The sequence below is a fragment of the Mus musculus genome, chromosome 1 (genome assembly GCF_000001635.26).
Source record: "Mus musculus strain C57BL/6J chromosome 1, GRCm38.p6 C57BL/6J".
NCBI classification, from domain to species: Eukaryota; Metazoa; Chordata; class Mammalia; order Rodentia; family Muridae; genus Mus; species Mus musculus.
In genome coordinates, this window is record NC_000067.6 from 93,210,380 (window position 1) to 93,232,103 (window position 21,724).

Sequence of the window (21,724 nt, forward strand, 5' to 3'; positions counted from 1 at the left end):
GGGGACAAAGCGGCCTCACAGCTCCTGGGCTGTGTGCCAAGGCTGGCAGGCAGGGCAGCTGGCCTGGTGTGGTGAGGAGAGGGCTCTCCCTCCCCAACACACCCCAAGGGGCCGGCCAAGAGCCCGGGAGAGGAAGAGAGCATGACTGAACATGACAGGCTGTTTATATTGGCCCCAAAGAGAGAGAGTTCCTTCCAACAGATTTCAAAGTCAGGCCTGGTCAGCGGCCACATGGAGAAGCGAAGTGCGATTTCAAAACCGGGGGCAGAGAGGGAGGGATCTGGAGAGGGGGCCTCGCTCACTCTGGAGAGATGAGGGCCATAAGCTTCGGGGCAAGGTCGAGTTTTCAGGAAGGAAGCCTCCCAGAAAGTGATAAGGGTGACAGGTATCTGAAAGGTAGAGGACCAGGTGGAAGAGATGATTGCAAGAAGGAATGAACAGAGGAGTGTCCCAGGTGCCATGGCTCAGAATTTCCCCGCTCTCAAGACGGAGCACTTTGCAGACCTTCTTGGGGGTCTCACACATGTAAATATGCACACACATGCAGACCTGCATGTTGATACCTCCCACCTGTGTGTACATTTAAGATGTACATCTATGAATGCATATACACTCTAAGGTGTAGGCATACTAAGCAATGTGTATACGCACATCCCATGCATTCCCATACACACGTGCGGGGCTCACATATGAAAGCCCATGAGGACACTGCAAAAACATACACATGTGCATGTAGATGATCAGCAAACACACATGTGCATTATACATCTATTATACATGTGTAAACAGGCATTTGCACGCATGCACACACATCCTTTGGGTGTGCGCCAACGCACACGTGTATCCCTTCACTCGCGTATGCATGCATGTATGCACACACAGGCCACCCCACTGCTGCACCCCTCCCCTGCTTGCCTCGCTGCCCTGCTCCCTGCAGAGCTCTGGAGTTGCCTCCCTGCAAGAAATTTCAAAAAAGACTGTTTATACAACTTCTAGTAAAGAAATAATTATAATAATCACATTAAGCGATTTGGCTGTAAAATTCCTGCAAAAGGGATGGATGTCCTCAGGAGAGGGTGGGTGGGGTGCTGGACTGCAGGGGAGGAGGTGGCCTGGCAGCAGGGGGGCCCTTCCCCCATTTGTTTTGCTTATTTTCATCTCCCCTGCTCCGGGAAATGAGTGCAGCTCCTTTTATGATGGACAGGCCCTTTCCCTGGTCCTTGACCTTCTGGGTGAATTCTGCTGAGCTCAGCGGAAAATGCTCTGCACGGTTGTGGCTCCCACATGTGGGGGGTGGGAGGGGAGCAGTGGGGAGGCCCTGGCCCTTCCCAAAAACAGAACAACAATAACAGCGGGCGGACTCTGGAGCCAGGCCGGCCAGGGGCCTGGACAATGTCCCGTGAAAACAGCCAGCGAAGAGGGGTTTGCTTTTGGCAAACCAGCCACTCAACACCACTGAGTTCTTGTGGCTTCCTCTCTCAGCATGTCCCTGCTGGCTTCCTCCACCTCCTCCCCGGGGACACTTGGGAGCCAGGATGGAGCCTTCTCTGAGGCTTCTAGTCAGAGTTATAGGTTGGGACTTAGAGACCTCAGCAAGTTCATACCCCATAGTGGACTGCCCCTCCTCCTGATCCATCTCCCCAGAGATGCCTCATTCCTTGAGGCAGGAAACCAAGTTTGGTACCCCCTGCAGTGTGTAGGCACTATCCCATGTTTCCAGCATGATCGGGTAGCTCATCCTGTGAGCCATGGGCCAGTCAGCAGGAGATGGGAACTTACTCCCATGGCCTTTTGCCTTCCCTGGGTCAGCTCACAGAGGTACCAAGTGGCCTCCCTTGTGTTTGAAGGTATCCATGTTCCTATGGGTTGAGCCTTGCCTTAAAGCCACCTACTTCAGCAGCAGAGCACCCTGGCCTGAGAGGCTCTGAGCCTGCTGGAGAATTTGGAGGGCATAGATACCTGAGATCTGAGTCCCCTATCTCCTGCACTCTTAGGAGAAGATGAGCAGTAGGTTAGATGGGGATGACTGTGCAGTTGTTGGTGCTAAGCACCAGGCTGCTGACCAACTACCTACATAGTTACCCAAAGGGAGGAGCAGCTCCTGGGTTAGCGGGTAGGAAGAGCTATCAATAATGGCCCTTGCTGATGTGTGGACAAAGTCATGTCCCGGGCAGGCCTTTGCTGACCACCGATCAACATCCCAGATTTCTTCAGAGTGAATATAGGAGGAGTCAGGCTATCTGGACCGTGTACCCCAGGGATTTGCTTTCTTTTTCAAGTGTTGGATGACTCAGGAATACCCAGCCAGAGTCAGAATCCTGTACCCCCTCAGGTTCCTGGAGCTGCTGCCTGTGCAGCCACAGCCCGTGGTCCCCAGCTGGTCACTAGAGCACATTTCTTCCTTAGGCTGAGGAGCTGCAGGCACAGCTGAACGTGGCTCACGAAAGGCTGGCTGAACTGCGTCAGGAACTTCAGGCCAGTGAAGAGAGTCGTGAGGGGCTACAGAGGGAGGCCTTGGGGGCTCGCCGGGCACTGGAAGATGAGGTTCAAGAGAAGGATGTACTGCAACATTCCAACACTGAGCTGCGGGCCTCCATCCACAGGGCTGAGCAAGAGAAGGCCAGGTAACACAGTTACCCTATAGAGTAGTTATGGGGGAGCCTGCAGCCCCCACTATAGTGACATAGTGACAGGGCGGAGCAGGGGTGGCAGCCTATGAACTGGGCCAGAAAGACAAAGGCAACCTTCAGCTACTCAGTTTTAAGTGCCTACAAATGAATGCCAACCTATATAGAGAGGCTAGGGACCAGGTCAACCTATTCCTATCCTTAAGGAGTTCCCATCTAGCAGGTATAACAGGCCAGGAAACCAAAGTCCCTGTGAGTGACTCAGAAAGCTACGCTAGTCGTGTTATAGAGAGGTACGCAAGGATGAGCTAAAGAGAAGCTGAGTGGGGAAAGGGAACAGAGCCCACACTTCTGGCCATTAAGGTTTGGATAGACTCTGAGCCCTACAGAAGTTGTCTTGGGGCAGCAGGTAATGTGTAGAGCACAGAGGGCAGATCCCCGGGAGTTCTGGGAAGCTCTCAGCCCGGGGTCCAGCCAGCCTATGGCCTGCTCAGTTTGAAGAGGTCCAAGGAGGAGCAGGAGCAGAAGCTGCTGTTGCTTCAGGAGGCCCAAGTGGCAGCTCAGAAGGAAGCCTATGAACTGAGGACCAGGCTGCAGGAGTTGGAACGGGCCCAGAGAGATACCCGTCGGAAGCTCCAGGAGCGCCACAGACAGGTGAGGGGGCATCCACAACCCGTGCCCACCTGCCCTGTCCTCTCGTCAGTTCCTGCCTCATAGCCATCCTGGATATCAGTTTCTTACTCCTGCCCTTTGTGTGGAGCGACACTGGCCAGAGCCACTCCCCTGGTAAGAGCCATAGCTAACTCAAGGCTGCCTCCCATGCTCCCAGGCTATCCCCTACATAAAGATGAGTCCTGGGTGTAGGTCTGCAGAGTAGGAGAGGTTGAATCCCAAGCCCTCTGCCCAGAACTATGTGCCTTGAATAGGGACAGCTCCTCAAATGGAAGACATGCGAGAAGAGGTAGAGGCTGTTGAGGCTTCTCGATCCCTGACCCCTCAGACCTGCCCCTAGGTAAGGACACTGGAAGCTGAGAACCAGAGGAAGAGACAGGAGGTGAGTGACCTGCAAGCCCAGGTCTCAAGGGATGCACAGCATCGGCAGAAGAATCTGCAGGAGTCACTAGAGCTGCAGAGGCAGGTAGCTGAGGCCCAGGCTGCCCATGATGGCGTCCAGAAGGAGGTAGGAAAGATTTTTGTCCCTCTTAGGGGGAACACTGAGCTCTGGTCCAGCCTGGGACCAAGACAAGGTCCATGGGAACACCTATGGGGGAGGTAGGAGGCAGTGTGTGCAGATGATGGAAAGAGACCGGGATGCCCATTCTCTCTGTCTCCGTCCAGCATCTCTGTGATAGCCTAACCCTGTGCAAGAGGCAAGCGAAAGGGATCTGAGGGCAAGGGGGTTGGTTACAGCCATGACCTCTTAATTGCCCCAGATTTGTTTTAGAAAAGAGCCAGATAGGACAGAGTTCTGGGCGGGAGCCAGGTAGAGAGGCTACGGAACACTGAAGTAATGCCTAGGCCCATGCCCGTCCCCATCACACATGCCCGACCCCTGCACCAATGTCCCCATGCCCTTGACTCATGTAGCCCCTATGCCAGATCCTGAGCCACTATACTCGGCCACAACCAGGACTGTAGTTCAGTGTATTAAAGGTACTGCATGCCACCAAGGAACAGAGGGGCCTTTCTGAGCTCAGCAGCCCCCCAGCTTTCAGACCCAAACTGCATGCCTGGCTGTCTTGAACACCAGTCATGCCTAGAATGTGGGGGCTTAGCTCCCGAGCCCATGTGACCCGGAATGACCTCAGCCACACACCTCCTTCTGTGAATAAGGTCATTGTTATGCTGCAGCCACCCAGAAAGGGGGATGAGGCCAGGCCCCCTGCTCTGGCTCAGTGGGAGAGAGCAGGCTGCCTTTCCCTCTTTTCCAAAGCCAGTACATTCCCTGTTCATGCGTGCACAAGTATGTAGGGAGCAGCCCATAGCGAGAAATATAACAAAGCACACTTTGGCCATGAGTAGGCTCTGCAGCCAGCAGATGAAGAACAGTGGTTGAGCTGGGTCTCTAGCTGGAGAGGGCAGCCAGTCTTTGACCCTAACTGAGACTTTGCAGCCAACCAGCAGAGCCTTCTGCTGCTAAAGGACATGCCACCATGCTGAGGGATGGTCCTCATCTGACTCAGGTATATCCAACTGCTAAACACACTAGGAGGCAGGTCTAGGGTCCCTTCCAGCTATAACCTGTCTTGGGATGATCCTCAGAATCATCAAAACATATACTGAACACGGTTTTCCCACTGGCTTGGCTAGACCTTTGGTCAGCCAGCCTAGATATCAGAAGCCTACATCTGAGCCCCAACATCCTTCCTCCAGGTTCTAGGGCTACGGCAGAAGTTGGCAGAAGTAGAGGCTTCAGGGGAGACCAGGGCAAAGCAGCTGGAGGGGCATCTTTGTGAGAGCCAGAGGGCTGAGCAGACCCTGCAGGCTGAGCTGTGTAGAATCACCAGGAAGCTACAGGAGGCCAGCAACCAGGCTGACAGCCTTCAGAGAAGCCTGGACAATGCCTGTAGCCGAGTCCACGTCTTGGAACAGGAGCTGGCCAAGGCTGAGGGTGCTAGGTGTAATGCAGAAGCTCAGCTGGGCCGGCTGTGGTCCACACTCTGCAGTGGCCTAGGCCAAAGTCGGAACCTCTTGGCCTCTCCAAAGAGGCCCCATTCTCCCACAACAGGTAAGTGTTTTCCATTCTGTTTTGTGCCCAACCCAAGTATCCCAACCTCTCCCTAGGTCTCATGGCCTATGTAATAAGGAGGCTGGACCAGTCCTAACAACTTTAGGAGTCTGTGCTTACTATACCCTTGCTCCCTGCTCTATAGGCAGGAGCCGCTGAAAGAGAAGCACGGGATATCTAAGTCTGCCTCTACCCACATTCCCTCGGCTCTCGCCTCCTGCAGGCAGCTCCCAGACTCGTCCTGGACGGCAAAGGACCAGTCCCCCTACTAGATCCTACTCTCCTGCCCGATGGCCCTCGCCTGTACCTGTGGATCCTAAGTCGGAGGTCATCGATGTGGCCTTTGTAAGGGATGCCCTGAGGGACCTGGTGCAAGGGCTTCTGGAGGCCCAGCAGGAACGGGTAGGATGGGAGTAAGGTCTTACAAACCCTTCCAAAGATGGGACTCTGGGAGGCATGAAGGGGCTCAGTCACTCACTCAAGACTGCTATTCACCTGTCTGACCATCGCTGACGCACCAAGACCCCAGAAAGCACACTGTGGTCAGTTTTTAAAACTGCACTGTGGTGACAAACACCAGGCATGGCTCCACCTCTCAGACCTAGTTGCCTCCCACGGCACAGGGCCACGCCATTCTTCAGAGTAGGTAGCAAATGCTGTGGGGCTCGCCCTGCTGAAACAGTCCATGGGCAGAGGACACCTGGCCAGGACATCTGAGTGTCCCCCACAGTCTCTCACATGGGGACACTCTCCCCTACAATGACTCACTGATGCCCGTGGTCCCAGGACTCCACCAGGCACATGGTGGCTGTCCCCTTACGACTCCCTAGGGAACAGATGAGCTTGGAACAGACAGAGAATCACAGGGTCCAGAGGGGTTGTCCCCTTTTCTTTGAGCCTCCTCTTCCCCAGTGCTAGACCTGGGGGGGGGGGGGTCTCGGCTCTAATCCTTGGCCTACTGTTCTGGCCTCCTATGCTCACCCCTGGCAGCTCCCTACCCTGTGTCTATGGTCTTTTGTTCTTCAGGCCTTGCCCCTCTCCAGCCTCTGTGCCTTCCTGGGCTAGTGTGTAAGCTCGGCTACCTACTATAGCTGTCATTCCCTAGAGCTTGTGGCCCACCTCATCCCACGACCCTTCCCCATGTGCTAAGGGCTAGACCAGGAGCTGCCTGCCTGCCTCCCAACTCCCTCCCTCTTGCCTGCCATGCCACCCTGCTGAGTTCCTTCTTTCTGCCTAGGACAATTCTGGCATTCAGGTGGCCAATCTGAGCAGCCAGCTGAGCGAGGCAGAGAGGGAGCGCCTCCGCCTACAGAGCCGCGTAGAGCAGCTTCAGAGGGACCTAGCAGATGCAGAGGAAGGTGAACCCCTCCTTCCTGTGAGGGAGCCCTTCCATGTCCCCTCCCTGCCCACTTGTAGTGTTAGGCCTTTGGAGGGCTCTAGGGTAGGCCTGGGACTGTGCCCAGTCCCCAGGGTGGCTCAGTGCCACCTTTCTTGATAGTGTCCTCCATTTAGAGGGGTGGACTCCAGCGACCTCTGGGCCCTGCTGAATCTGCCCATCCTCCACCTCCTCCAGCTTCACCTCAGGCCAGCTGCAGCTGTGCCCTCTATTTGGCACCTTCCAGAAAGCCACATGACTCCCTTGTCACCTTCTCAGAGAGGCCCTTGGCCTGGTTCTCCGCCAACTAGTTTAAATTTACTGCTCCTCACATTAAAAAATCAGCGCAGGGGTGGGGCAGCCTAGAGTCCAGAAAAAAAAAAAAAAAGGAAAGATGGCAGGGCAAAGACAGCAGAGCACATACAGGGATCAGTGACCCAAGGTCAGAAGGTCAAACCCAGGACCACTCCCCCGACTCCTGCTGAGACAGAGACCCTCTCCCATCCCTGCACCCAGGTGACTCTAGCCTCAGCTCAATGAGTCTACTTGCAGTCCATGAACTGGGACAAGGCAGTGCCAAACGGCAGTTCCCCCATAGATCTGCAGAGCTTAAGAGCCTCAGGCTGCATTGCTTCTCCCCCCACAGGCCAGCGCAGGGCAGAGAGTGCACTGCAGAGTGCCCAGGCAGCTCGGGCCCTGCAGAAGGAGGCGCTCCAGAGACTGGAGACAGAGCATCTGGCAAGTGCACGCGCTGCAGGCCAGGAGAGGAGAAGGCTGCAGGTAGGACTCCTGGGAGCTCAGCACAGGCAGATCATCCAGGTCATCAGAACATGGGCCTTGGGCCCATCCCGGCAGTTATCTTTACAGACTGGTGAAACTGAGATCTGGTGGTGGGGGCAGAGCTGGAAGGGGCTGGCAGAGCCTGGAGGTCTACACACCCACCTGAGACCACACCAGCAGGCACAGGGAGGGCCTGCCTAGCTCTGAGATCCTCTCAAGGCACTTTGCCATTACCCCAGAACAGCTTTTCATTCAGACACAAAAGGGCTGGCGTGGCACTCAAGTGTGTGTTCCCATGATAGGTATCGTCTAGAGTTTCAATTTTAGTCCAGACCATAGGACACAACCTGACTCTGGCTTCCCTCTGCCCTCTCAGTAAAGGACACTACCACAGGCCACAGGTGTAGCAATTGCATTGAATGCTGAGCTGCCCCCAGGCAGGGGCATGACTCCAGGGGGTGGCTGAGGCCTTCCAAATGTTCCAAGCAGACCCAGATGTGTAGGGAAGAGCACACCCAGCTGGAAGGCCTCCCCTCAAGCGTCAGGAAAGCAGGATCCCCTCCCTGAGCCTATTGCTAGAAGGATAAAGTTAGCAGCCATAGGTGGGAATAGGAATAAAAGCCACAGGTCACTTGTCCCCAAGTGACAAGGAGGATGACTGCCTTTAGGTATCATGGGTATCACAGGCTTCTATCTAAGCTTCATTTGGAAAGGCAAATACCAGGTCAAAGTGATCCCCACCAACTCCACCCAGGCCTACACCCCCTTTCTCCATGCTGGGACCATGGAGGGAGTGTAGAAGGACGTGGCTTTGATGGATCCTGACAGGATCGGCCACGCACTCAGGAGATGGGGGTATCTGAGAAATCAGGGGTGGCCTACTGGGCTAGAGCTGTATTGTTTTACCTGAATGTTCACCTGTGTGTGCTTTCTGTGAACAATCCAAGCACAGCTAAAAATAGCATATCATTTTGAAGTGGACTTTCTAAACCTTTACAAAGACTGAAATACTGCCAATGGGATGTCTTTCCTGAATTCCCCAGGATGGGGACACGGTGTTGACATCTCCCACTCTCTCTCTTTTTAAAGACTTATTTATTTTATTTATATTAGTGCACTATAACTGTCTTCAGTTACACACCAGAGGAGTGGATCGGATCCCATTACAGATGGTTGTGAGCCGCCATGTGGTTGCTGGGAATTGAACTCAAGACCTCTGGAAGAATAATAAATGCTCTTAACCGCTGAGCCATCTCTCCAGCCCCACTCCATGACTCTTTTTGTCATTATTCTTTAAGATTTATTTAATGCACATGAGTGCTTTATTGCACGCCAGGAGACGTCATCACATCCCATAGGACTACATTTACAGTTGTGAGCTTCCATGGGATTGCTAGGAATTGAACTCAGGACCTCTGGAAGAGCAGTCAGTGCTCTTCCACTGAGCCATCTCTCCAGCCCAACTTTTTGTCATTATCAACTATTTCTATAGATTTTCAACATAGATTCCACGACATGCTCCTCCTAGTGTGGTGTTCCCACACCAGGGTACAGTGGAGAAGGGTGGTGGTTCCAGTTCAGTGCTTTGTCCTCAGTCCTACCCGACCCAAGGCTGACAGTGGCCGCACTGCACCTGATGTGCACATCTGAGTGCTTGTGTTCTTCCCTCTATGTTCATGGCCACCTGGCTTTGGTTTCTAGCCATCCTTGCCTTTTCAGGGTGTCCACCCCATTGACCAGAGCCACGGTGATGAGGTACAGCTCCCCCCACCCCCAAGAACTGCATCCGTGCTCACTTCTCTGAACTCTGACTTGTGCTTTCTTGTCCATGAGAAGACAGTTCAATTCTTTGTTTTCCCTTCTTCCTCCAGCCTCCGTTCTCAGGTGTTCCTCCAGGGTCATCTCAAGGGTGATTGTCGCTGGCTGTGCTCTAGGGTCCTCTCACTGCTGGGCTAGGTCCACTTCTCATGTCCCAGGGAGGGATCTTAGTCTCTTTCCTCCCTGGCTGCTTCTGCCTGTGTCATTGCACGGAAGGTCTGAATCTCCTCTAGCCTAACCTCAGGGAGGCCGCCTGTCACAAGCCCCACTTGTGCTTTGAATGTCTCTGTTTACACGTACTGCAGACCTGGGCTTTCTATCCGCTACCCATCATAGCCTGCACTTGGACAACAGCTTCCCATGACTTTTGCAGCTTGTGACCATGAGCCTCAGGCCACAGAGAAGGTTCTCTTCTGTGAATGCCACTCTTCCGAGATCTCTTTTTCTTTGCATGTCTTTGAAGAGGGAAACTCTGGTATTGTTGGAAATAAGAGCCAGTTATGGACCCTGTCCTGACATCAAAGCCCCACAGGAAGAAAGACAGAGAGAGGTTCCAGTGGTTTCTGGTGTGAGGAGCCATGATGGCCAGCATCAGGGTAGTTTTCTGCCCCTTTCAAAGACCTGGGAACAAGGAGACAAAGGCCTGGCTTCCTAGTGACAGTGCCATAGAGGTGCCCTCTGCTCCAGACTTGCCAGTGTGGAGTCCAGAGGGGCGGCATAGTGGGCCACCCATCTGAGCCAGGTTCCCTGGGCTTTAGAGATCTGCCCTTGGAGCCTCCCCCATCCTCCCAATCCCCCCCAGATGACGTCACTCTGCTTCCTCCCATCTGTAAGAAGACTTCAATGAAGACTTCAATTTGATTGTTTTCATGAAAGTCTAAAACCTACCCATATTATGCCATCTTTTCCTCATAATCCTAGCGAAATGCCACGTGTTCCCAGCCAGTTGGAGGTCTGGGGACTATGGCTACTCTTACAGCTTCCTAGTGCCCCCTTGCTACAGCTGGCTACTTGCCCCCACAGGGTTGCCCTGGCGCCCCTCCCAGCTCTGCCAAACCTAGGGCATATTCCAAAGCAAGCCCTGCATTTTATACAACTTATTTAACTTTCAGGGACTGACCCCACCCCACCCCTCACCCCCTTTGGTTCACATAAGCCAATGTGTTTGTCAAGAAAAAGTTAATTAAAACCATATTTTTCTAATTAAATGGTAGGCCGTGCTATGCAAACAGTGCGACTCTTGTTTGAGAGCAATTGCTTCCCGTTGCCAGGGCTACCCCAAGGCCCAGCAGAACAACGAGACACACAGGGCTGCCCTGAGACTCCAGAAGAGCAACGAGGCACACAAGAGTATCCTGGGGACCCAGCCCAATGACAGGGCACACAGGACTACCCCAGGGGCCCAGCTGTATGTACAGCCAGGTCCATAGCATGAGGACACGCTCTGTCTTGTCACCGGGGCACATGCATCTGGATAGGTTTCCAAGCAAAGGAAGCAAGAGTTGTTCCCTTGCGCATACTCCTCATGCCCCAGTGGGGAGGTTACTAATGTTCTCTGTGGACTAGCACCTGGTCACAGCCCCAGAGACCCAGCAGCGCCCCAAGAGTCCTTGGGCTCCTGCCCAGGCCTCCCCTTGTAGCCCATGCATCCTCAACAGTTTCACAGGCTTTACAGAGAGCCATTGCTCTCTCCTGCTGACGAAAGGATGCCTCAGGACCAAGCTCCGGGGTCAAAGTCTAGATGCACCTGGCCTGCCTTGGAAACACACGGTTGCAGGGGCTCACTTTGTGGATCTGAAGCCACAGTGGCTGTCACATGTTTGCAGCTGTAATTCCTTAATGATGTCATATTTGTTTGGATTTATTTGTGCCAAGAATATTTCATGCTATGAAAAGACCCGTCGAGCTTCCTGTCCTTGTCTATCAGTGAAATGATAGGGACTGCCCAGGAATTACCTTTTCGAGAATGGTTAACTCCTGTCGTGCGCACTGACTCTTCCAGTCCTGGCCAGTCTTTGTCTTTGCCCCTTTCTTGGGCCAGTGTGTCTTTTGGGAGTTAGACATGCCAAGAGCCTATGTACACATCTATTCAACACCCTGAGCCTCGATGGACTCACACGCGTGTGTAAACGATACAGGGATGCATGCACACAGTGGGTCACTGGGCGGAGGTGTATCTGGAATCAGACTTCCACTGCCCTGAACCATGGCGGGCCTTTTTGTTGTTACTGTTCCTGGTGTTCTTAATCTGCCCTGGCCAACATCTGTCTTGTCAAATAATCAACTTCCATCTCTTCCCTCATGTTTATCTGGTTTGCTCATTTCAGCTCCTGTCTTCAATAATACCATCTTCTTCATTCTCCTCTGTTGCAGTTTTCTATGTTTTTAAACTGAAAAAAGTAACTTATTGGTGTTTCAGGTTTTCTAGCTGTGGGTTGTTATGTGTCCTGCAGTAGTTTTTGTTTGTTTGTTTGTTTGGCTGGCTGGCTGGCTGGCTGGTTGGTTGGGTTTGTTTTTTTCGGTCATGTAGCCCAGGCTAGCCTCAAACTCAGTACATAACTAATGGTGACTCTGGACATCTAATTCTCCTGCCTCCACCGCCCAAGTACTTTGTTTACAGGAAGACATCACATGCCAGGTTTAGGCAGTGCTGGGGATCAAACCCAGGACTCCATGCACGCTAGGCATGTACTCTAGCAACTAAGCTATACCCCAGGCTCCCTGAGACTTTGGGTACAAATCCTCACCCTTTCTTCCAGTTTCCCTGGACCCCTTTTGACACTTCTTGTTGCTGTGAGTCTCTTGTGCACATGCTCCCTGGAGAGGCTGGGTCTGGTACAGAGGACAGCTTGTCTGGGTCAGTTTCATATGGGTTTCTATATCGGTGTGGGCTTGCTGATTGCTTATTGGCTGGGTACTTTGGGTTTGGTTTTGTCTGTTCACAGGGTAGATAAGATTTGAGGTGTGCCAACAGAATTTTGAAGAAGAATATTAACCATGGTGGCCGGCGTGATCAGCCAGGAGGGCTAGCACACAGTAGACAGGAGTGTGTTTGTAACTTCAGCATTTGAGGTCAGATGGATCCCTGGAGCCCGTTGACCGAATAGCTTAGTGGGATAAATAAGGTCTAGGTTCAGTAAGATAACTCTGTCTCAAAATACATGGAGGAGTTGGAGAGATGGCTCCGGGGCTGAAAGCACTTGCTTCTTTTGCAGAGGACCCAGGTGTGTAGGACTGACAGTACCCACATGGTGGCTCACAACACTCTGTGACTCCAGTTCTAAGTCAGTGACCTTTCTGACTTTTGCAGGCACCAGGCATGCATGTGATTTACATATATACATGCAAGCAGGCATGCATATGGTTTACATATATGCATGCAAGCAAACACTCTTATACACAAAATGAAATAAATTTAAAAACATAAACCTAAGGTAGAGAATGATCGTGGATGATATGCATTGATCTCTAGTATAGGCACATGCACCTGCATGCACACGTGCACAAGCCCATATGTACACATACACACACACACCCCTCACCCCCCAACACACATAAGCCATTAATTAGGGCCCAAAGGGCAGGTGTAGGATCCTGGTAGCCTGTTCTGTCCTTCTTAATGAAGCCAAAGGAGATTCAGAGAGTCGTCCATCCCCTGCTGTTGCAGCAACCACTAACCAGCACACAGCACATTAACTGTGACCATTACAGCTTATTACAGCCACATAGACCTGCAGGCTCTCTAGGAGATGCCATGACTTTCATGCTTCTGGGCTCTCTCTGCTCTCCATCTCCCCCCTCCACCCTCTCCTGCCCTTCTCTCCTTCCCTCCCTCTCTGCTTCCCTTCCTAGGAGCAAGTAGACACCCTGCGTCAGGCCCTGGAAGAGAGCAGCAGGCCCAGCCAGAGCCTTGCAGACAAGGGGAGGCTCCTGGAGCAGCCCCTGCAGCAGGTGAGGGGGCCCCAGGAGGACAAATAGATCTGTCACCAGGAGGCAGTGAACCTGCTCACCATGACAAGACTCTGCATCCAAATACCTAATACGTTCTTCAGCATAAAAGGAGACCTATGCGGATGCCAGAGGCAGGTGTGAAGTCATGCACTGACCCAGACAGCATCCAATTCCCGGGGGGACAGGCAGGAAAACTGAGGTTGGGGGGTACACCACAGGGAGTCAGAGGGCTGACTTTCTTGCTAAGCAATAGACACTTCAGAAGGAGGGGTTATTAGCAAGTTCATAGATTGAGGACAAGAATAAGATCCCAAGGTGGGGGGTGGGGGGTGGATCCCAAGACCATCCTCAGACAGAATGCTTGGCTGCAAGAGGCCAGGGATCCACCAACCCTGGCCCACGTTCATTCAGCCTTTCTCCACTCAGGTGCTTCCGCACAGCCGTAGGGATCGGGCAGAGCGGCGCGCCCTGCGAGAGCAAACAACTTCACTGCGCACCGAGCGGGCCCGCCTACAGGGGGAGCTCGCGGCACTGCGCACGCGCCTCATACAGGTATTTGTTTCAAGGCAGGAAAGATACCTGGAGGCACAAGGGAAGGCTGCAAGAAGTGGTGATGGGGTGGGCGGGGAAGTCCCATGGCTGGCCAGAAAGCAGATGCTGGGAAAAGAAAGGTTGGTCAGGTCTGCTTCAGTGTCTGCACTTGGCCTGGCAATGGTGCCAAGTTCAAGCATCTACAAGATGCTTGAAGGCACCCTACCTTGACTGTATTTGAGGGAGGTGAAGCACTATGGATCAATGGCACCACCCCTGACTTTGTGGCCTACTCTGCCCAAATACTTGGGCCCCTGGGTCTGTTCACAGTGGAAACGGGCAGCCGACATTAAGGATGTTATGGGCTGTGTCAGGGGCAGCAAGTGAGGTGGCCAGTATGGTGCTCTGCAAGCCTCCCTCTATGTTCATAGCCTGCCTCCCCTCTGAAATTCCTCATGGAGAGTGCTTCCTGGGCTTGTGTAGAGCAGAGCAGGCAGGCAGGCCATAATGAGACCAGGCAGCGGTGATGCTGTGTAGTGCTATGGATGGTCATTGCTCAGCACAAGTCAGGGCACAAGACAGAATCTATGCAGCCTGGTGTCTACTATGCTACAAAGAAATGGGAAGAGGCAGGACACAGCCCTTTTAAGCTAACTTTTCAGAGTTCTGGCCTAGCCTGAGCTAGCATGGAGTTCTGATACCCTCAATTGCCCACCCTGAGATAGAAGAAGCCCAGAGTAGTGGCTCCACAGAAAGCAGTCAGGAGGGAGATGGCATGTAAGGGAGAGGAGGGGAGGATAGAATCTGCCATGCTGGCCATCTGGCAACCTGATCCTTTGGGACTTTGTTTCCCCATTTGCAAAGCAAGGAAGCAGAACCATCAGTGTGGAGACACTGAGGGCATCAGGCATGAGAGCCAAGGCAGGCGGCCCCTCTCAAGGCTTTTTTACTTAACCCCCACCCTAAACCTGCTCAGGGCACAGGACCCAGTGGGTGAGGGCAGTTACAAAAGCCACCAAGCAGCTTGTCAAAAACAAGGCTACCTGCTCTCCCACAAAGAGAAAGCAGTATTAGAGGGATAGAGTCAACAGGATCTTGCAGCAGTTGGTGGAGGGAAAGATGTTATGTCCCCAGCCCGAGCAGGGGTGGGGAGTAGGGTCATGCCTTCCTGGATATTGCTGGGGCAAGGGAGGTGGCACTGCCTAGGGGCAACAGAGTAAGCTGTGGGCACGATGCCAGCCTTGGATCCTTGGGGCCCAAGAGGGGGAGGGCAGGAACAGCTAATTAGTTCCAGGAGGTCAGCTGTGAGGGGCCTACAAACCCATAAACCCTTTATTGGTGTCTCAGGAGGGGAAACCCGGATGTGGACATTTATTTATTTTGGATTTCACTTTTCTCTCCTCTTTATAACATGCATTTCGAGCAGCATAACTAGATTTTTAAAGAAACAGGGTCCCCTTTCCAGTGGAGAGGACTCTTTGTGTTTCTCGGTCCCAAGGAAGAAAGTTTTTTTATTTTGATTTATTTTTTAAGGCTCAGATCCTGACCCTATAAGCTTGCCCATGTAAACAACTCCCTATGTCCCAGGGTCCATGAGACTCTCATGTGGGCTTCAGACCCCAGATGGCAAAGGTAGGCCTGCCTGGAACTGAAGAGGGAGCTTCGTGGCACTTGGGCATGACCTCAAGCCAGAAGCAGGCAGGCTCAGCAGTGAGCAGACAGGCAGTCTGGCTTAAGAGCAAGACCTGGCTCTAGTCCTGCCTTGGTGATGGCTGACCTGGTAAGGCTGTGAAGCGAGGGTCCCATATGTTTCTGAGAGCACCCCGAGAAGAGCCAGAGTTCCCTGTGTGAGCAGGCAGGCTTCTGCTGTTCTCCAAGAGAAAGGATTCGCATCAGTTGTGTCTCCCAGAGGTTCCATCTGCAGGGTAAAAGGACCCCAGACCTTCCCATGGAAACTATTTATGTCTCACATCTAACCTATGGGATACCCCTCCTCTCCTGTACCCCTCTTGGTGGGGTGAGTGACTGAGAAGGCTCTGTCTCAGAATGGATATCTACAACCAGCCCTGCCAGTTTGACACGGGCTTGTTGGCACTGTGAGAGCAACCACAGCCAGATCCATGGCTTTGGGTGTGCAGAGGTCAAAGGTCCCATGCATTGCAAAAGGCCCAGGAACATGCAGGGCTCAAGAGGCCTGAGGGAGTCTTACAAGGAGTAGGGACATGGGTCTTCAAATGCCACCTACATTACTAAGGATCACCACAGGGATTTCTGCTGGTCTAAAACAGGAATTGTTCCCCATTCCTTAACTCCTACTATGGCTACAGCTGCCAGCAAACCTGGGCAGGGGCAGTATTTCTGCTGGAAAGACCCTGAGTCTCGCCACAGTTATGTTTCCCCTCTCCCCGCAGACAGAGCAGGAGACCCTGAAGAAGGAGGAGGACAGGGCAATGCTGGGGGCCAAGAAGGAGCTGCTGCTCCAGTCGTTGAGTCACCTACACCAGGAGGTGGATGGGGCCTTACGGCAGAGCCAGCAGCTGCAGGTGAGCCAGTGGAGTTCCGGGCTCTGTACGTAAGCTTGGGGATCAACCTCGGGCAGATTCAAATGGTGTGGTCCCCAAGTGGTGGACCCATGTGTGGCTCGTGGATGTGAATGCCACATGTGCATACATGCACAGAAAAAGGCAGCTGGGCGGGTCACCATCCACGAAGAGTGCCAAGCTGAGACCAAGACAGCAGTGCAGTCCACAATAGATCCCCTGGGAGTTCCAGGCAGAACCAAACTCAGGACTGAGGGCAGTTTTTTAGGGATGGTGGGACCTTGTGAGTCAGGCATGGCTCTGCAAAATGGCACAAGAAACAGAATAAAAATCAAACAGAATAAAATCAGGCAGGCCTGGAGGACAGGGCCATATATGTCTCCTAGGTCCAGGGCTTGACACCAGCCTGTGCTCCTTTGAGGCCTCAGTTTTCCCTTCCACCATAGTAAACTGCCCCTATTTCCAGTTGACTACCCTTTATGGAGGATGGATAATCAACAATATTCAATGACCTCAAAGGGAACCTGGGATGCTGTTCACACAGATTTAAGGCCCACTCCAGGGGCCTGTGGCTTGGGCTTCAGCCCGGCAAAACCCTTAGCAGGTGGCCTGGACTCAAAACCTGTGGGCTTAATATGTATGCCAGCTCCCGGTCCGCTGCTGGTCCTGGGCCAAGGCCAGCACCCCAGCAGAAAGCAGTGGGGCCAAGACAGGAAGTGCAGCCCCCAAGATAGGGTGGGGCAACCCACTGGCCCCACCCCGAGGATCCCAGCAGCCCTCCATGCCTGTGTTCTCATTCCAGGCCCAGATGGCTGAGCTGGAACAGGCCCACACCCAGCGGCTCCAAGAGCTGGCTGCCCAGCACCAGCGGGACCTGGCAGCTGAGGCTCAGAGGCTTCATGAGGCCCAGCTGCAGGCCACACAGGCTCTGGAGTCCTGTGAGCAGATTCACCAGCAGAGGGTAAAGGTCCTGGAAAGGCAGGTAGGGCCTGCAGCCCAGGTCCTCTGAGCAGGGCTGTGTAAGGGGAAAAGAAGGGCCTGTTTCCATGGCACCCTATGCAGGGGCAACCACATGACCTCTATTGGAAGCCTTGGCTCCCAGTTTGCTCAGTATGTCTGCCCTTTCGTGGAAATGGCTCTATGGCTCACATACAGCTCAGGGAGTGGTAGAACATGGGTTCTGGATCTCCACTGCCCAGTCCCCCAAGAGGATGAATAGGATAGTTTCTGTCAGAGGTAGCCATGAGACCAGCTAGTTCCCAGGTGATATGCAGATACTGCCTGCTGTGTACACTTCACAGTGGTGGAACCTCCCCCCCCCCCCCCCCACACACACACACTTGTCCTTGGAGTCCCAGGGAGCACACCAGAATGTGAGCAGCTTAGTGGATTAGGAAATGCATCTGAACGCAGAGCCTTGGGGATGTGCGTACAGTGCACTCATACAAGTGCGTGCCTGCATTGAGCCTGTCACAGCTGAGCTGCTGAGTCATAAGAACCTTAGGATCTAGAGCCGCTGGCAGGCGGTGGTGGAGCACGCCTTTAATCCCAGCACTCAGGAGGCAGAGGCAGGCGGATCTTCTAGTATGAGACCAGCCTGGTGTGCAGAGAGAGTTCCAGGACAGCCAGGGCTACACAGAGAAACCCTGTTGCAAAACTAAAACAAAAACAAAGAAACAAAACCACCTTGGAACCACTGATGGGCAACATTGTATTTTACAGAAGGGAAACTGAGATACAGAGGCAGGGAAGTGTCTGCCTTTACCCTCAATTTAGTTTCCCTAACCCACTAGAGATGTTATTTTAACCCAGTCATTTGAAGTACATGCCTGGCCTGAACAGAAAATAAGCCCTTCACTGTTCACAGGATGCTCACAGACGTTCAAGATGGCGGACCTAAGCTGATGAGTCCCCCTGTCTGTCTACCTACTGTTTCTATCCAGTGCCCACAGCCTTAGGCAACATAGACTGCAGCTTCCAGAGCCTTTTCCTAACTCAGCTCTCCATGACTGTGTTCCTGGGGTCCCTCCTCAGCTGACAGCCCATACTCTGTTTCCAGGTAGCTAGCCTGAAGAAACGGCTGGACAAGGAAGTGTGGCAGCGACAGCAACAGGCCCACAGTGACTAGACCTTTTGAGCCAAGCACTGACCTCTACTGCAGTACCTTCCCTTCATCCCTGTGCTGGGTGGCATGCACTGGGGGACATGTTAAGGCTCTGTGCTAGTGGAGAAACTGGTGTTATACACTATAGAGGGGCCATGATCTACAAACAAATGTTGTGAGAAGGTACGCAAAGAGGCAGCCACCAACCAAAGCACACTATCCCTCCTCAACTCCTCCCAGACAGACTACAGAAGTCCTGCCGATGAGGACCTCAGCTTCCAGCTGGGCTGGACCACATTGCTCTTTGATACTCCTTTCTGCTGCAGGGAGCGGGGATGTGACCACCCCTCAGACCATACTGGGCCTGGGGCTCCATCTCTAAATTGGACCTGCTACTTGGGCCAGGCACTGGTGGCCGGGCCCTGTCAAACCAGCTCCCTTGCCACGGGCTACATTCCGTGCCCTCAGTTCTGTAAACACAGGGAAACACATGGAAAACATTTCCACCAGCAAGAGCCAAAAACACAATGTCCTGCAAGGTCAGCCACCACACCCCACATCCAGAGGCCACAGAATCTTCCACATCCAGGAACTGCAGTCCTGTCACGGTGGCAGGTGGCTGGAAATGACTCAGATGCAACCCCGTGACTCGCTGGCCACAGGGGTATTGGAGATCTGAAGCTGTTCCAGAATCTCCCATACTACACACCCCCCCCCCCAAAAAAATGCTAGAAAATGCCAGTGGGTAATCCTGCTCTTGTTGCTATGGAGACCAAGGCCATCATCTTACCAGACCCGTTCCTGCCTCACCTCTTGGCATCTATGTGCCTTCCTCTTATTTAGCGCTGGTCAGACTGACCTGTCTTCCCTTCCAACAAGTCTCTTTGGCCTTGTAAACGGCACTTTCTAGTACCCCTAGACTACTGGGCAACCTGGTAAATTCTTGCTTGCACCACAGGGTGCAGGTCATCCCATGGCTTGTGTTTCTGCCAGGACCTCCTGAAGCCTCTTCAAGGACTCTGGCATGGGGCAGGAAAGGCAGAAAACTCCTGGAATCCATCCAATCACAGGCATGTAGCTAAGGCCAAGATATGTGACAGCCTGTCAGTTTACTTCAAGATCACCAGGGACTTAAAATCAGCCATCCTGTCAGACCTCTGGTTGAACTTAATCCGCAATTGAGGTGGACAGACAGGCTTTATTGCCGATGACAGTGTGAAGAAGGGTCCTGAAGCCCAGGCTCTGAAAGGAAGAACACAGAGACCATTGGTAATGGCTTCCTTGGACAAAGGAGAAGTTGGCGGTGGCATAGGTACCCTGATATATGCCCACCTACAGTTTCTAGGTTCCAGCAAACACAGCCTGGTGGAGGAGAGAGGATGGGCTGACCCATGGAGGCCTGAGAAACTGGGACTTCGTAGTTAGCCCTCACCTTCCTCCTTCTCTGGTCTGCAGCTCCCCTGTGGAAGTGTTGCACCATCCCCTCAAAAACCCGAGAGGGGAACAGAGCTGCAGATTTCCACAGGAGGCCAAGGGATTCCTCCGCTGCTCATTCAGGAAGACCATCTGCAGTGTTAATGCCTTCCTCTTCCTGACCTTGCAAGGCTCACTGGTGTCCCAGGGACATCAACACGACTGAAGTTGACAGCTGAGGAGGAATCCTGTAAATATACCTGGAAGCAGGGACACACTTCAGCAGGGAGAGGTCTGGATACTTCTTAGCACCAAAATGAGACACTGTGACCCAACCAAGGTGCTCCCTGGTGATCAACCAAGGTGCTTCCTGGTGATCCAACCAATGTGCTCCCTGGTGATCCAACCAATGTGCTCCCTGGTGATCCAACCAAGGTGCTCCCTGGTGATCCAACCAATGTGCTCCCTGGTGATCAACCAAGGTGCTTCCTGGTGATCCAACCAATGTGCTCCCTGGTGATCCAACCAATGTCCTCCCTGGTGATCCAACCAAGGTGCTCCCTGGTGATCCAACCAAGGTGCTTCCTGGTGATCCAACCAAGGTGCTCCCTGGTGATCCAACCAAGGTGCTCCCTGGTGGTCCAGAGCCGCCTTTACACTGGCTGCTCAGGAGAGCACTTCCAGTACAGTGAGGGCTTCTGAGATTGCCACACTTTGAGTATTTACATCAATGTAGGAGATATGTGTACTTATTCAACATAAAAGAATGTATTTGTGTTGAGAAGGGATATTTTCTAAAGAATATATTGCATTTCTCTAAACATTTTCTAAGGCGTGTGCACATTGGTATGTGTTAGCTGGTGATTACTGCCCTGGGCAGAGTGTGTGATTGTGGAAGGCCTTCGAAGAAGTGCTCTGAGACCACACAGTTTATGGCTGAGGAAACCTAGCAACTAGGCCAAAATCAGATAGGTAACTAAGTATTTGCAGCCAGTGGATCAAATCCAGTGCCCCACAGCTCACCCCATGCTGGCCATGCCCCAATCCACCTGCTCAGAGGAGCTGCAGGCAAAGGCATGCAAACTAAAGTGGACAGAAGGACACCGCACAGTAGAGGTGAGGTCAGAGAAGGAGGCAGCTGGGGTGAACAGTTCAGGCTATGCAGGTGGTAAGGGACCTGGCCTTCTGCCTCTCATTCTCCCCAGAGTTTGAGAGGGGTGGGCTCTGATACCTCACTGCTGGAACTGCCCAGTCTCACTTCCAGGGGAGGGAGGACAGTTTCTCCTTTTGGCCTGCCCCGAATTTGGTTCCTGGCCTATACAAAGTTCGATGGATGCCAACGTCCATTTGGGAGATACTAGCCCCAGCTGTGAGGCTCAGCTTGCTTGTGAGCTGAGCATTCTTCACAGGTGCTCTGGATGTCTACGAGAACATGAAAGTGGCCCTCATGCCTGGTCTTGCAACGATAGAGTCCCAGGGCTTCTCATGATGCCTGGAGTTGTACGTATAGTGTCTCCTACTACATGTCTGGTACTGGCCAATCTCTAGCCGTGACAGCTGAGCTCTCCCTGGGCCCAGGCCCTTGTATTCTATTTGTCTTCCCCCTCCAGTGACCTGAGAGGCTGGCAAAGCTGGTAGCTCCAAACTAGGGTACCCAAGGGCTTGGCCAGAGCTCCATTTTAACAATTGCTGGAGCAGGATGTAACCAGCATGTACTGCTGAGATGTCTAAAACGTTAATATTTTAAAAATTCAGCCTGTGTCAGTTGACAATGGAGATACATCTGAGAAATGTCGCTGGGCAACTTTGTCACTGCACAATGCCATGGAATTTGTTACACCAACCGAGATCGCTGCA

General features: G+C 53.0%; 1 protein-coding gene across 11 annotated transcripts in view; it reads left to right on the forward strand.

Moving 5' to 3' along the window:
- The window catches only part of Crocc2 (ciliary rootlet coiled-coil, rootletin family member 2), a 62,645-nt gene extending 41,957 nt beyond the window's left edge, over positions 1-20,688 (forward strand). For 6 of the 11 annotated variants that reach the window (XM_006529983.2, XM_006529984.2, XM_030255127.1 and 3 more), the window contains 12 exons: positions 2,407-2,624; positions 3,122-3,281; positions 3,640-3,807; positions 5,001-5,355; positions 5,579-5,757; positions 6,593-6,713; positions 7,377-7,510; positions 13,181-13,279; positions 13,706-13,831; positions 16,222-16,353; positions 17,153-17,332; positions 18,410-20,688. In XM_006529983.2, coding sequence (XP_006530046.1) covers positions 2,407-2,624; positions 3,122-3,281; positions 3,640-3,807; positions 5,001-5,355; positions 5,579-5,757; positions 6,593-6,713; positions 7,377-7,510; positions 13,181-13,279; positions 13,706-13,831; positions 16,222-16,353; positions 17,153-17,332; positions 18,410-18,478 — 1,941 coding nt within the window. In that variant the 3' untranslated portion in view covers positions 18,479-20,688. Of the gene's footprint in view, positions 1-2,406; positions 2,625-3,121; positions 3,282-3,639; positions 3,808-5,000; positions 5,356-5,578; positions 5,758-6,592; positions 6,714-7,376; positions 7,511-12,087; positions 13,280-13,705; positions 13,832-16,221; positions 16,354-17,152; positions 17,333-18,409 lie in introns of those variants that run through there. The other 5 variants (XR_003956157.1, XM_006529986.2, XR_003956159.1 and 2 more) reach the window with 5 other exon arrangements.
- Positions 20,689-21,724: the final 1,036 nt, after the last annotated feature.